Source organism: Macadamia integrifolia, chromosome 2 (assembly GCF_013358625.1).
Source record: "Macadamia integrifolia cultivar HAES 741 chromosome 2, SCU_Mint_v3, whole genome shotgun sequence".
In the NCBI taxonomy this organism is placed as follows: domain Eukaryota; kingdom Viridiplantae; phylum Streptophyta; class Magnoliopsida; order Proteales; family Proteaceae; genus Macadamia; species Macadamia integrifolia.
In genome coordinates, this window is record NC_056558.1 from 4,133,672 (window position 1) to 4,150,464 (window position 16,793).

A 16,793-nucleotide genomic window follows, 5' to 3' on the forward strand; every position below is an offset into this window, starting at 1 on the left:
ATTTTTTCACTTTCCAACTGTACCCCTGATGTGGCAATCACTATTTACACTTCAATAGCACAGTCTATTGATGCTGCCCAGAGCTGCTATGTATACTACTGACCATTCTTACTGTTGTATTAAACTTACTCACATAACCTGTATTACTGCCCAGAGCTGTCTCATAAACCTCACACGGTAATCACTGTAACATACATACATAGTCGTGTGCACATCCACACTGCACCACTAAGTGGTCAGGTCTACCAGATGTACACACCCATTCTGCAGCCAAGCACTCCAATCCATAATACAAATACGAGCATATACATCCACAACACAAGAAATACGTGCTTCGGCCAGTTGCCTACATGTACAAAATAATGCTCACTGTCGGGCTCAGCATTTACTCAATACTAATTATGACTGCAACCACAGCCAAAGGGAACACATTCCCAGTTTCCACCAATGACATACAATGGCTAGGTCTTCACCCTAGTTTTCTCAGAATGATCTGAGAGGCCGCACCCACGGCAAATAGGTTTAGGTAGTTGTACCTACCAAGGAACACATAGCCGCTGTGTCCAACACCCACTGAACACCAATAAAATAAATTTGGGCTTATAACAATGCCCTATAGTGAAGCACTCATACATGCAAATTTCCCCCAAATAGACTACAACTATCACTTAGGCATTTTATCAAACATCTTGCCTATAACGATTTATAATAATGGAAATTTGGCAAAAGTGAGGTTACCTTGGCGAGGAGTAACCGTCGGAGATGCAATAATGTCGATCTCCACTTGATGCGGACCACAACCACGTTGTCTCGGTGCCGCCAATGCTTCAACCGCGGTTGGCACTTGGGTTTCTTGAAGCAACTCACAAGAACCAAATTATAGGTTCTTCTTCTTTCTTTTCTCCTTGTCTTTACTTTCATGGAGCAACAATGGCATTCACATTCACATTCACACACACACAAAGAGAGGAAACAACTTCTTCTCTATTTCCCTCTTCTTCTCTTCTCTTCTCTTTTCTTTTCTCTTGGCAACAACCAATATGACTTGCTACCTTGGTTTCCAGCAGCTTCCTAAGCCTCTAATGGTGGCTATGAATGAAGTGCAAGAGGATGGAAATCTTTCATTCAAACCTTTAGCCTTCCACGAGCTTCAACTCGTTTTTCCGACCACCTCAGCAAGCCCTCTGCCTGATTTCTTCCCTCTGATGTGTAGAGCTCGGAGAGATGAAGAATCCCCAACTTGAATCACTCAAATCCGACTTAAAATGAGGGAGATATGACCTTTTTAAGTTGGAGCAATGAGATAGCCTGAAATGGAATCTTCGTACGAGTGGCGTAGGCTACACCGGCGGTGCGCGCAACAGGGGCGAAATCTGACCGTAGATCTCATATAAGAGATCTTATAATCCAAACCGTCCGATTAAACCAACGGACAACAGATCCAAACCGTTAGATTTGAATCTCGATGACGTCATCATGACGTAAGCGCTGACATCGTCAGAAGTGTTGTCGATCTATGATTGGTTGCTTTTCCGGATTTTAAGGGAGCTTGTCTTCCATTCACAAAAGTGAAAATGCATATTGACCGTTGGATCCGAATCTTCCATGATGGCTTTAATCAGATTTCATGAGATCATTAAGATCGGAATCCTTTTTATACCTTATGTACACGTGCGAAACACAATAACATACCTTGATATAGTGTAGCGCCAGTGCATCAAGAATTATGCATCTAACCAATAAAATCCCACGCGCAAGCATCTATCTCGTCCATATCACACCAAAATCTCAGCAGCCTTTGGATGGGCATCAAACATACGTGGTCGAATCTTGGCCGTCCATTTCACTTCCCTTGACTCCTCTTTATTACAATCAAGCCCCTGCCTCCATATGTTTCAGTGCTTAAAGACCCCTTGCAACTCAGACCTTCAAAATCTTTAAATTACACAAAATCCCTTCGAATTTCAAAAATAAATTCCGAAAAATCCACCCAACACCGAGAGCAACTGATGGATTTTCGGTTTGGATTTTCGAACCGACTTTACGGAAACGCTTATAACTTTTTCATACGATATCCGATCGATATGAAACAAAGTGCGTTGGAATCGTAACTGGATGCTCTACGACTTTTCAGAAGACTCAATCATCTGAATCATCCATGTAAAAAGACTAAAATGCCCCTACACATTTCCAATGACGTATCTTTCTCATACGCAATCGGAATGCGATGAAATCACAACCGTTGGAAAGATTGTATTTTTGTCGTATTGTTACATGTAGAACACTTCCTTTAAAAAAAATCATCTTCAATGCCGAAACTGCCCTCGACTGCCATAAATGCCGTAACTTCTTCATACGGTATCGGAATGTGACAAAATCAAATGCACTGGACTAGGAAAATTACAATCTATCTTTTTCATGAAGAACCGATCTTCCAAAAATGTCATTTTCATTGCCGAAAATGCCCTCGATCGTAAATAGGCCAATTTTGCCAGTTTTGACCCAGAAACCCGCACCACCTATTAATGATGTATTAAACCACTCCATGCATACCAAACTGCTCTGTTATCTCATCGGTGACACTGGATACTGCCATGTCATCATTTTCATCCACGTCACCCAAACTGGCCACGTCATCACCGCCACGTGGCCGAGTTGCCAACAAGGACAACCATAAAACAACAAAATACACTATATGTAATAGGAAAAATACCGTTGTTCCCATCAACAAATATTGCATTCAACAGAACCCCTCCATATCGGCCCTTGAGGTGGCAGCCACCAAGACCAATGAGCGGTCTACATCCTCTCAAGAAACCCTTCTTGCAAGCATCAAAACAGACAAACAATCTTTTAAAAATTGGATTAGCTGACATACTGTTCCTAGTCTCAAACTGGAGCTTAAAAATACTCCCAACATCCTTCTAAAGTACCAACTTAACATAAGCAGGTAATTTTTCATATGACGTGGAATGGCTTCCTTCATTATTCTCTAGGGCAATCCTGCGTGCCCTGTCCAGCTTGGTGTAGTGGAACTAAAGACTATTTGGTTATCTGCATGTGATCAGCCATGATCTCTATTTTCATTTCTAGTTGAACCTTCAGCTGTTGAAGAGGTTTCATTGCTATCCATCTAGCTGTAGCAGACTTGTTCTTGGTTGCCTTAATACATGTATGAACTGGGTTATATGTCTTTACCATGTAGGTGATACCATCTGATATTAGTGAAGCATGTAATCTCCATGAACAATTTGGTGCTCTGCATATAAATGTAACTCTAGTTTGATCATTTTTCAGCCTGATAATATAAAACCCCTCTTGTAGTATATACTCTCTCAAAGCTTCCCTAAAATGGTGCACACTTCCATACACATTACCTTCAGCTATCTTCACCCACATAGTTCTGTTCACCAAATCTACCATAATACTCTTCAGATTCATATCCAGATAGGTCATCATAAATTAAATCCTCAACATTTTTCCCATACGCATCATCCTCTGTAGATTCACTATCATTCTGACCATCTTCTCTTTCACTTTCATCATCCCACTCATCTTCACTGCCAATTGTTCAATCTTCATCATATCCAACCATAGAGTCATCCTAACATACATTGTTGTTTCTAATGACCCTGACAGCCTCATCAGACACTCTCAGTCTCTTACCAGTAGCTTCACTTCTGCTACTAACTCTTCCCCTGGAAGTAGCAGTGCTCACACACCTTGCATGGTCTTGGTACCTTTACCTCCCCTAGTAGTAGTTGTAGCACAAGCAGTAGCACTTCCACTTCCTCTACTATTAGCACCAGTAGTGGCCCTACATACAACAATTTTTTCCTTGCTTTGACTAGGATTAGCACCATATGGTTGTAGAGGCTGTTGACATTGTTCAGCAGGTTCACCATCAAGTTCACCATCTCTATCATTAATCAGACTGCTAAGGAATTGGTTAACTATAAATTCATCGGTTGCATACTTGCTGTGACCAATGTCATCCACATATATATTTAGCATATCACAACTATGCAAACCAAACAACTCATACATTGATGGATCATCTGTTACCTCCCTTATCTCATTGTTTGATAGTATACACTTCACTTTGAAAACTATATTGTGACCCACAGGCACATGTGTGATGAGTTCATTGTAGATGTCATACACTATGTCCAAGTAGCCATATAAGTTTGGATCAACAATTTTAACTACAGTCTTCGCACTCCAATGGTATTCAATAACACACTTAACATTCATTGCTAAAAAAAAATCAAATGTGAAAATAGAGAAAATCAGTAACAGTACTTAATACTCATCAATACAATATGTGGAATGGCCTTTCAAGATCACAAGTTGCCAAATAAGTTATCTTTGTCATGGTAGAGGTTGGGAATGAAATTAGGAATTGATAACTAAGAAGAGAAACTAAATGCATTCCCAAACAAGTTAAAGCATTAGAATAGTAAACTCTTCATCAAACATTTCAGATAATACACAAGTCAAAGCATTTATAAATCCAAAAAAGAAATTTCCAAATCAAATTCAAGGACCAATTATAGCAATGCATAATAGAGAACCTACTCATATGATTTTTCAAATATCACCTATTTTTCCATATATGTTTTCTCATAAAAAAATAATATGGTTAACTCATCAATCCAAACTTAACATAAATAATTGATATTTTCTAACTCTTTTTTAATTTTTTTTCAAAAATGATCAGTAGTTTCATAATCTACCCTCATATGTGAATAAAAATAGCATTTGTGAGAGATAGATATGATATGGATTCCTCTCACAGAGCCTCTCACTTTCAAAAGATTTTCAAAACTACCTACCAATATTGGAATTAAATTTGTCCATGTGAATCAGAAATACAGATTAGGCAAATCTAGAGAATTCAATTCAATGATTCAATAAGCTCCTTCATTTTTTGAATCATTTAACAACAACAATCGCCAAATCAAATCAAAATATGCAAGAAAATGAGGTCAAAATCTCAACATATGGGCACATATCTCAAGATCATCACCCCAATTGTGGGATGATTCTCTGTGCTATGAAATCTCATCATCGTCTTCTAGAGATTTACACTACTTAATCAATCCGAACTGAAAAATTAAAAATCTCCATCTCCAGTATTCCATAGTTTGTAAACCCTAGATTAACCAAGGAAGAAGAATCCTAAATGTCCAAGAAGAAGAAGCCGAACCCTACATACCATGGGAGAGGTTCGCACGCCAGAGGGAGAGGTTCACATGCCGATCAACTTTCTACCTGAGAATCGCACGTCGGAGGGCACGATCAAGTTACAGATTATCATCTTCTTCTTCTTCTTGTTCGACCCTATTTGAGTGAGTGAGGAGTGAGAGAGAGAGAGAGAGAGAGAGAGATGGGTTTAGAAGAAGAAATGAAAGGGAAGGCAATATTGTCCTCTCACAATAGGTGGGGGTGTTTCGGGTATATTGTAAAAAAACTAACAGATTTTCATTCACTTAACACGGTTGGCTAAATGCAGGGACCGATTTGAAATTTTTTAAATTTTTAGGGGGTGGCTTTGTCGTTTCGAAAAGTCCAGGGGGTGGCAATGCAATTTTCTCTAACTATAATAAATTAAGCTGTATTTGGTATGTATTCATAGATTAAATTCTGAAGCCCAATTCTTTTCTATTTTCACACTTAAAAATGTATTCAAGACCTAGAATCTATATATAGAATATATATATAAAAAACGCAACTTTAAGTAATAATTTTCCTACTAGGGTCTGGGTAGACTCATACTTTTTATCGCCTAAGGTCCCCACCTTCTTTGCTTGAAACTCATGTATTTAGTCCTTTCCCTCACTTACCGAAAGTAAGTCTTGTTTTATGAAAGAAATAAAAAAGTATTTAGTCTGCACAGAATCCACCGTCGTGATCTCCATTTAAATCGCAGATGCGATTGACTATCCTAGTGTTCATAGTAGCAAGCTACCTTCTTTGGCCTATGTTCCACACTTGTCTTGTGCCTTTGAAAAAAGCATTACATAGTTTTCACCTTTTTCGAAAAGAAAAAAAGAGTACTTTAGTTTTAAGCCCTGTACTATTATGAATACGGACTACACTATCTCAATCACCCACTTACTACTTTTGTGAAAATGAACTTCGCTATTTCAACCAACAGCCTTTCCTTTATTTGTTTGGTAGGTGATTTTTTTGATTAAATAGACGGTTGTTATATTTGTGTTTGAGTTACTTGAAAAATCAAAATCTTTTCCTTCAACAAATGATTAAGCTTTTGATTCGACATATCTCCATGCATTTGCAGTTGAAACTTCGATAAAGTAGCAAAGATGTGCGTTTTCTTTTAAAAAATGGGACAAAATATTTGTCCCATTGGTAAAGTATGCTATCACTTCATGGTTTCTCTCTCCTCCCACAATTGAAGATAAATATGTCATTTTGATTAGAAGAGGAGGGAAACAGTCATAATGATGCATTATCATATGTTAGAATTTAGATTGATTACATGTACGATCACCTAGTTGTATATATATATATATATATATATATGTATCTAACACCTGCCTTTTTTGCTTCGAGATATAACTTTCTTCACTCTTATAATGACAAGAAGTAAAGCATATATTGATGCTCATATATATATATAACCAAGTGATTGTATGAATGATGGATCCACTCTCTGCTCCGCTAAATCTTAAGAAAATATACGGGAGAGCACGACTCCACGTGACAGAATCTTAATCCCTGAGTTTTACACTGGCCCCACTCCCGTCGTGACTCCACTTGTCGCTTCTAACAGGTTCCATAAATAAATAATTGAACAGATGAAGTGTCTCTGGGTACCGTAGGGCCAATAAAATCGACTGGTTTCACGTGAGAGATGGCACTTCCGTTCAACATCACACTCCTGCTCCCTGCATTCGAGCCTTACACGGTCAGACAGTTCTCGCCAATGGCGAATCCACCTGCTTAGGCTGAGATGCCGAACCTTCCCCCTTCCAGCCTCAACCTCTAATTTCTAAATTGCTTGCGTCTCTCCCTTTTCTCTCTCAATTCTCAAAGGCGTGAGAAACTTTCAGAGCCTTCAATGGCTGTTTCTCTATATCTTTCTGTCTCTCTCACACCTTCTTCTTCCACTCAGCTTCTCCCTCCTAAATTCTGCAACTTCTCATCCTTATCCTCCCCCAATCTTTGCTCTTTCACTGGTTTGAAATCGAAAACGAGAGGACAAATGTCGTCTTTGCCGCCTCAGTCTTCCTGTATTGGCACCGCTGCAGATCTCGTCAGTGTCGGAGATGACCTACCCGAGAATTACGGAGATTGGTATCCGAAGAGGGATCCAAATCAGAGGAGAAGAGCTGGAATTTTGCTTCATCCGACGTCTTTGCCTGGGCCTTACGGCATCGGAGATCTCGGTGGAGAGGCCTTCCGTTTTCTGGATTGGCTTCACGAAGCAGGTTGTTCAGTCTGGCAGGTGAGGTTTCCCATTTTTTTTTCTTTCCAAGTTCACTTGTAAATTGCCCTCTACAGTTTATTTCAATTGAATTGAATTCATAAGCTCATATGAGTTTAGACTGGAATCTTCGTGTTACTACTGAATTCGTTAAAAGTTATGCTTGAATTTGAATTACTGGTTTTTGATATTGAATCCTGTGGTTCTATATCTGCAGGTTCTTCCTCTTGTTCCTCCTGGAAGGAAGGCTAATGAAGAAGGATCTCCTTACTCTGGCCAGGTACTTCCAGCTTTCATTAATAGTAGTAGCATTCTGGGACTGATTTAGAGTATAAATGAACAATCAATGTATTGAATTCCCAAATAGGGTTATCTATTAGTCAAAGAGTTGATGCTGACTATCTGATACATTTCATTCTGTTGACATTGTCATTATTTTGAACGTTGAAAGATTATAGATCCAGCAAAGATTGTTAACACCATCCAGTTATGTTTAGCTGTGACATGTTGAGTCTTCAAAGTTGGACCCATCAAATGGTCCCCTGTGTCTTAAGTGCATGACTCAGGGATACACGATGCCTCCTATCCAGTAATCGTGTTGGTATAGTAGAGCACTTGTTTGATATTGAGTACATACTTCACATCTTGGGATGACATCTATCTACCTGTGGCTCCCCTCATGGGTAGTTAGGTGGTAGGTAGGCTGAGTGTGATCTTTTTTTTTGTCTCCTCTTTCTTCGTACATTCATTCTTGCACATTTTAAACATTTTGTAAATGTCAAACCCCTGACCGATGTAGACCTTCAACTAAAATGTTAGAGAGAAGTCTCAACTGTTGTGACTTCAGATTTCATTGTATTTAAGGTACTGATTCTTTTTATGGTTTCCAACAGGATGCCAACTGTGGCAACACCCTTTTGATTTCTCTGGAAGAGCTTGTTAAGGATGGTTTGTTATTGAAGGATGAGCTTCCAAAACCAATGTGAGGATTTTTTTATTTCCAAAATGCTATGTTAAAACTTAAAAGCTTATATCTGTGGTTCCTCATAAATGTTCTTGTCAAGAATATTTCATTTCATTAAAGCAGGGGTGCTGGAAGTGTGAAGTTTTCAACTGTTGCTGACGTAAAGGATCCTTTGTTAGCCAAGGTAATTGTGAGGAGCTACCTAATTAACATTTGTTGTACTTTTCCATAAATGGTACAGATTATGTGTTTTCTTAAATATATGTTGGATGCCATCGTTTCATTGTTTGGAATTCTGTGATTGTTGGAGGATTGAATATTATTCCTAGTTCCAAAAAAAAAAAAAAAAAAAAAAATGCTTCGGGTGTAATTGTGGTTATAGTATCCACCCTTTTTTGGTATCCATCCTTTTCTTGATGACATCTAATTAATTAGTCACGGTATAAAATTAGGGAGTGTGTTTCCCGCCCTGTAGCGCAGGCTACGTGGGCAGGCTAGCACCAATGAACGCCCCCATATCAGTTCAATCAATAGGGGGCAGAGATATCATTTCATGTGGAGGAGAGAGATAAAGAGAGGGGGTTGCTAGTGAAGGCTACACACTCGACAGTAAACATTCTCCCATGAAATTAATACCCAAAGTGGACTTCGCAATCTGGATCTATGGGGTTAGGAATCTAGTCTAATTCAACTTTTATTTTGAGGGTTGGTTAGTATGCATCAGGATAAATCTGGAGGGCCCTTTACAGTTTTAAACAAGGATATAAAGATCAGGACCGGATCCAGGATTGGGTCGGTCTTGGCTGATCCTAATCCTGGCCTAGTCACTGAAATTTTCTGGAAATAGATCAGCCTTCACTAATCCTGATATGGATCTGTGGATCAGGCATATCTAATACCAGCAATCAAAATGTTGGCCTTAAATGGCCTTTCCTTTCTGAAATAGGTTTTCTGAACCCTTATAAGCTGATGAGGATTACTTTAAGGGGTTAAATTCTCTCTCATCTATCTTTGCTTGGATCATTAGAGTATCTTGAATCTAATCTAGTTGGCACTGGCCCAATTAATGATGAGATCCTCTAAAGAAAATGTTGTTATGAAAATGGCTGTTGAAAATGTTGGTCATACTGGATTATGAGCTCAAGGGCACCATGTGCATATGTGTTCCATCACTCTGTTTGGCTCATACCTATAAATTGAGTTTCAGAAGCAACTGACTTGATGATAAACACAGAGAGAGGGGGGGGGGGGGGGGGGAGTTGGACAACATTGTCATAAGACGATATTTGGAAGAACATGTTATGGTAGTTCACCAGTCTTTTTTATTTTTATCTTTTCTTGTTTTATTGCTCTAATATCACCCACCCCCTTTAATGTTTCACCAGCTTTCTTACTCTAGACTCCCTTGTGTCCAGATTTCCTTTTTTCTTTTTTCTTTTTCTTCCTGAGTCAGTTTTATGTATTACTCCTTTATGATTATTATTACATGAACATGGCTGTTATTTCTAATCCCTTGTTAGGCTGCAGAGAGGCTCATTCTAAGTGAAGGGGAACTTAAAAATGAGCTTGAAGATTTCCGTAGGGACCCTGAAATATCAGGTAATTAATATTTTTCTGCTGGTATGCAACTGGATCATACTTCTATTAATTTATATTACGATACAGGCCTGTGTAATTAATTATAGCATCCCATACTCTTTTGGGCAGTTTTGTCAGGGCAGAAAATTGTTTATTGGAAATTAAGTAGGAATATTTAAGACTCGGTATCAAATTATTTTCATGGTCAATGTTTCACTTCTGATTTATTTATTTAGTTATTTTTGAGTTGATAACTGTGGTAGTTATTGATAATTGAAATGAGAGGCATTCTTTTACTAAATTAGCAACGAGATATCTGAATATGTCGACTATTATCATATAACAAGTGACATGTTTTCAATGAATTTAGTCAGAGATTGGATTGGTCTCAGCTGATCCCAATCTGAATCGGGATGGGTTGCTTGATCTATTGGAATGGTTGAATTATCCAGTGATGCTCTAAGTATGGGATTTGATTGGATTGATCAATCCTACCGCATGGGGTTCTGTATGAACTGGACCAATCCTTGAAACTGTGACAGAGGATAAAATGTCAAAAAAACTGGGACTATTTCTAGGATTTTTTTGGATATTATTGTTTTGCCCTTTCCTGTATTACAAAACTGATCAAGGTATTGATCAATGTTGAATTAGTCAGGTACTAATGAAGGACAATAGTCCAGAATATATACTAGCTAGACATGATGATCATATTGGATCCATGTAGCCGACCCCATTTTGTTGTTGTTGTTGTTTCTAGACAATCTTAAGGTTTCTAATGGTCTTGCTTGCAGGCTATGTTCTTCTCAGCTGTATGCTGTATGAGGTTTTCCAAGAGACTCCATACTTTTCTGTTAATTGAAATGATTTATCCACAAAAATGTTTTCTACTTTTAAAAATTAATTTTTTTTTCTCTGATATTACATTGTGCCATTCAGTGTTGTAGATTATCTTCGTTGGAGTTTGAACTGTTCCGTGCCTGATTTTGTAATAGTTTCTTGTCTAATTAAGAATTTTGCATTCTTTGGTTTTATTTGCTTACATGTGTTATTGAGCCCCTTTTTTTTTTTCCTCCTGCTGTTCTGTTGTCCCTTTAAGTTTACTTGAATACCTATCCATCTTAAGCTATTTATTATTATCAGGGTTTTAGTTTTAAATTATTCGATCTCGGTTTAACATTCCGAAGATCCAGACATATTTCTTCTTATTTCGTGATACACTAATTCGGCAGTATTGTATTATAAAGTTGCAATATCGTTTCACACATACACACACACACAAACTCACATGAAAACATGTAAACATACTAACAGACACAAATAACAACCAGAAGATTCCCCATTTTTGACATTTCTTTCCTTCTGAATTTTAGTAATTAAATCCCTTCCTAATTTATGCATGCTATTTGTAATTCTTTTTAGGTTGGCTTGAAGATGCTGCTTATTTTGCTGCCATTGACAATTCTCTAAATACATTCACTTGGAATGAGTGGCCTGAACCTTTGAAGAATCGCCATCTTATGGCCTTGGAAGAAGTTTACGTAAGCCAGAAAAAATTTGTAAGTACTGGCTCACGATTAGTATCTATCTCCAGACTCTTATTGATGTTACAACTCCTCATGAAGATTTATTTCTTCTTTTCTCAACACAGATAGACTTATTCATTGCACAACAGTTTTTATTTCAAAGACAATGGCAGAAAGTTCGCAACTATGCACAGAAGAAGGGTATCAGGATAATGGGAGACATGCCTATTTATGTAGGCTATCACAGTGCAGATGTTTGGGCAAATAAGAAACAATTTTTGCTGGTGAGTAGTTCTATATGGGATTACAGAAGACGTTATTCATATAATCAGAAGCTTCAAGATTATTCTAAAATAATGTCAATGACTGTCATCTTTGTTTGGCAGAACAGAAGTGGCTTTCCTCTTCTCGTTAGCGGTGTTCCCCCGGATGCTTTCAGTGAAACTGGACAGCTGTGGAACAGGTTGCAATCAGATCACCAGATATCACCAAGTGGATGTACTTGGTTTTCGTTTGAAAGTTCTTAAGAGTATAATTCTCATTACTAAGGTTAACTAGTCAGCAAAGAATTACATGCTGAAGAAATTTTCTTGAATCATTAAGAAGATTATGAGAATGTTAAAAGTCACAAATCAATGTGTTTAATGTGGAAAAAAAAAAAAATGAATATCTGAGTCCCACCATTCAATGGCTTCTATCCACTACATCTGCTTGGCCAAGCTTTGACCTCAGATGATGATCCCAGGCTCCCAGCCACCCATATTTTTTTCTGAATTCTAATTTTGTTCCAAGGAAAGTCCGAGATGGTCCAACTTTTCATCCCATGATCTTCAATTTATGCTACATATACCTGTATAATGTTTGTAAGTCATCCTTTACATCCACCAGATAATTTGGAGCTTCTGTTACTTGATTTCTTCATACTTTTTTTTTTTTCCTTGTTTAAGCATAATATTTTGTAAATTCTGTTAATTTAGGAGATTTAGAAAAGAATTATGGCTAATACCCGCTGTGAAAATAAAAATCCTGTTGCTAGGAGTTTGACTCCGATTAGGTACCCAAGCTTAGAAACAAGGACGTAGGGAAAAGAAAACACCAGAAATCCAAGCGTATTTCATTTTTTGTTTTCCAAAATCATGTCCAATTTTCTCAATCTTAGACATGTTGCTGCATGGAATTCAGTTGAAGTCTCTTATTATTTTTAACATTATCTATGTAACAGTCCTCTTTATGATTGGAGAGCTATGGAGGAAGAAAAATATTCATGGTGGATGCGGAGGATACGACGTGCATGTAATCTGTTTGATGAATTCAGGATAGACCATTTCCGAGGATTTGCTGGATTTTGGGCTGTTCCTGCTGGTGAGATTGTCTGAGTTATAATGGTTCAATCACTTGTTGCTATACAATTATATTTGAATAACAATAATTTCTTAAATGTGTAGAATCAAATATTGCAATGTTTGGGAAATGGAAGGTCAGGCTCTCTTTAATATTCATATCCAATTCTTGATTCTTTGGTTTTTCCAATAATTCACTCCTTTATATTTATTGAAAGTAGGCTGGACCAAGAAATGCCTTATTTGAGGCAATTTTCAGAGCTGTTGGAGAAATAAATATAATAGCTGAAGACTTGGTATGTTTTATCTGATTCTGTTCTTTCTCTAGCTTTCCCTTTTATCTCAGCTTTATGATTTCCCGGGTGCTTCGTGGTGACTTTTTTTTTTTTTGGGGACCTCTAATTTGAAGTTCCTAGAAATAAATCTAAATGTTTTGGAAATATTTTAGTTGGTACAACAGCTGTTGAAGTCAACTCTGAGGAGCTCTCTTTTGCTGAATTACAATTTCCTATTGTTGTCTGTGCTGTGGTGCTAGTATCTTAGGTGGCCAATTTTGATGGGCCAAAGAAAGAAAAAAAAAAGTCCTTTGTTTACAGGCTAAGCAGTTGGAGAATGAATTCATTTCAAAATGATGTTTCCTATCGTGTGATACATCTTGAAACAATGTGTCTTGGAAGTCTTTGATAATCAGAGAACTGTCCACATTCAGTGATCAGAACCATAGAAGAAATGCAATGTTACTGGATTTATTAGCACAAGACTTTCAGTGTATAACATAAGCCATTTGAATCTATAAATGGGAAGCTATCCTGAACAATTGATTCTGTAGCTTAAGTAATGTGAAGTGTTGCATTGTTTCTCCCTTTGCCTTTTCTGGTTGCTTTCAGGACCTGTTTCTAGTTTGTAGAAACTAGACTTCTATAATTATGAGGATTCTGTTGCGTTGAAGTATACAAATACCCCCTTGTTCTATTGGACTGAAAATTTGTTGCTTCTCGATATGTAAATTTTGTGTTCTTTAATTTTCTTTAATATTCTATTCCATCATCATGACAGGGAGTGATCACTGAGGATGTTGTTAATCTTCGGAAAGCCATTGGAGCACCTGGGATGGCTGTCCTCCAGTTTGGTAATAAAAAAATTAGGGTCCTATTATTCTTCCTGCATCCCTCCTATCTTTCTTTCTCTTTGCCCTTGAACCACTGCTGATTTATTGTCCTTTGATACTTGAGATATATATATATATATATATATATATATGGGAGAGGGTTCTCTTGGCAACCGGCATAGGGGAAGGGCACAGTGAGGTGTGACAAAACAATACCATACATAGGAGGTAGGAGGGCACTGAGGTCATTCATGAGAGGAGAGAGATAGACACAGAGGTGGCAGTATAACCTGCCCTGGTGGCTCAGAGAACCTCTGTGTGTGTGTGTGTGTAGTGAGGGTTTTCAAAAGAATTTGAAAGTGACTTACCATTACCCTCACTAAAAGAAGAAATGTGTTAATACTATAAGGGCAGAAATGTGAGATTACAACTTTTTTCACCAACTTTGATTACAAGAAGTTTTTCCATATATATATATATATATATATTTATAAATTATATTATTGATATATTTGATACTTGAATTTTGTTCTATATTTTCTTGCTGTAGCTTTTGGAGGCGGCTCAGATAACCCTCATCTGCCTCATAATCATGAGCATGATCAAGTGGCCTATACTGGGACCCATGATAATGACACGGTAAGACCGTAAGAATCCTCTATTTCACAAACTTTCCTCTTCATTTATGTTACAAATGGGAAAACTTTTCATCTTAAACAAGTAACTCATGTGTGCACTTGAATTGAAGTTACACAATGCTAAAACTGTGGCAGCTTTGGAAAATATTTATAGAAATGGATGGGTTCTAAATCATTTTTACATTCTAGATAATTAAAAAAGTTCGAGGGAAAAGATCATGCTGGTGGGTTCCAGATGACCATAAGATTCCATATTGAGGATCACTTCTTGGTACACATTGATGCATCTGTTGGAATCTTCTGGATCATCTCTACATTTAAATGCTTACAGATCAGACAGGATATCCAGTTAACTTAGCTTATAGACTTTGAGGTTTTCTAGGTAGCTTTTATCTCCCTTTGTATAGCACCTAATGGGAAAAACAGATTTTCCCTCAGTTTTCCCTCTCCTTAAAACTGACTTGAGTATTTCTCTTTCTAATAAAGCACTTAATCTAACACTTATTTTACACTGTCTAGGTTCGAGGTTGGTGGGAAAACTTGAAGCAGGAAGAGAAATCCACTGTAAGTATTTTGTTTAATGCATTTTGTCGAGTATAATTGTTTTTTCTTCTCTCTGAATGTTCATTTCATTTTAATTATTCTTATAGGTTCTAAGGTATCTTTCAGTGACTGAAGAAGATGACATCTCATGGGCACTGATTCAACTTGCATTATCATCAGTGGCCCAGACTACGATAATACCCATGCAAGATATCCTTCGGTTAGGGAGTTCTGCTAGGATGAACACTCCTGCAACTCAGGTAAGAGAACTTATCATTGAGATGCAAAATTAAATGTTAAATGTTAAAAAAAAAAAAAAAAATCTTGATGATCTTAAAGATTCGGGAACCTTGTAATTATTTCTCTGCCAAATTCCTAATTTGTTAGTTGGAACAAAGAAGCCAGAATCCATCCCCCCCCCCCCCCCCCCCCCTTTTCTTTTCTTTTTGCTATATACTACCAGATCGGACACCACTGATCCAGTCACTTGCTCGATCCTGGCTGATATTGCAGAGGATATTGGTGGAGTTGGCGGTATTGGCCAGGATTGGGTGGATCAGCCGGTAATCCCCACTCAATCCTGAGTTTTAAAACCTTGCTTGAGGCAAACATTCCTTGGTCTGCTGCACTTCCAAACCTCCATATTCTAGCTAATTTCCTTACCCATATCAATACAAATATTTTTCTGGCCTTTTAAGAAGCCCAGCTTGTAGGTCAAGTCATTAATGTGTGCCTGTGCTTACAAACTCATCCGTGGGACTCACAGAATATCTTTGAAATCCCAATTTATCATCTTAGTGATATCGAGTCCATGTCTGATGCAGTCATGCTAATACAATCTGAGTCGAAGAATTCTCATTTGAAGACGGTTTGGTATTTTAGACTGATGTAGACATAATCAATCATATACTATTTTCCAACAAGCCATGTAGGCCACGTTCTTTCCATACTCATCTCTTTTCTCCCCTCTTGGCGACAGTTCGGAAATTGGAGTTGGAGGATACCCAGTTCAGTGAGCTTTGACTGCTTGAATTCAGAAGCTAAACAGCTAAAAGATATGCTCTCAACATACGGGAGGCTGTGAATAAGGAAAGAGGGGCGTAGGATGTCCATACATTTGCGGTCACCATCTTTGATTCCATATGCCAATCACAAATACTGTCTGTTGTACCTATGCACAGCAGTTATCGAGCCCATTTGAATAAATTGAACTTTTTCATCAAATGTGTTGGTGCTAAAAGTGGAGCAGGTTAGATCCTTGGTTGGTTGTGTACATTTTACCTATCTCAAAGATAAACTGACCTTGAAAAGCGAGGCAAGTTTTGATTGGATATTTATTTTACCAGTTATTAAGAAATATGGCCAAGTTTAGATTGGAGGTCCACATTGATTATGTGAAAAAATATGGCATTAGGGTCTCCAAATGGCTATCGATAGTGTGGTTGAGACTTTTGAATTGGGTGGTTTTGGGGGAGTCTTGGGCTTGCTCATTTGCATTATAGTTCTGTGAGAGTATTCTGATATGCCCATTTTTTAACAGTCTGAACTATTTAGTTGTAAGAGCCCAGTAAGCACAAACTCGGGGATAATTTCTATTCTTCAAATAAATTCCTACTTCTTCCCTTCCATAAATGTATAATCTC

General features: G+C 37.7%; 1 protein-coding gene across 2 annotated transcripts; it reads left to right on the top strand.

The window, feature by feature from the left end:
- Positions 1–6,837: 6,837 nt before the first annotated feature.
- LOC122087997 (4-alpha-glucanotransferase, chloroplastic/amyloplastic) lies at positions 6,838–16,534 on the top strand. Of its 2 annotated transcripts, none has more exons than XM_042657142.1 (16): positions 6,838–7,474; positions 7,671–7,733; positions 8,347–8,435; positions 8,538–8,601; positions 9,938–10,016; positions 11,418–11,554; positions 11,647–11,805; positions 11,908–11,984; positions 12,744–12,883; positions 12,967–12,998; positions 13,083–13,157; positions 13,918–13,990; positions 14,520–14,608; positions 15,127–15,171; positions 15,258–15,410; positions 16,130–16,534. In XM_042657142.1, exons 1-16 carry the CDS (start codon positions 7,088–7,090, stop codon positions 16,232–16,234), a joined length of 1,767 nt encoding a protein of 588 aa, XP_042513076.1. In that variant the 5' UTR covers positions 6,838–7,087; the 3' UTR covers positions 16,235–16,534. The 2 variants fall into 2 exon arrangements, with proteins under 2 accessions (XP_042513076.1, XP_042513081.1); XM_042657147.1 differs by having other exon boundaries at positions 6,839–7,474; positions 8,541–8,601.
- The last annotated feature ends 259 nt before the right edge of the window (positions 16,535–16,793 follow it).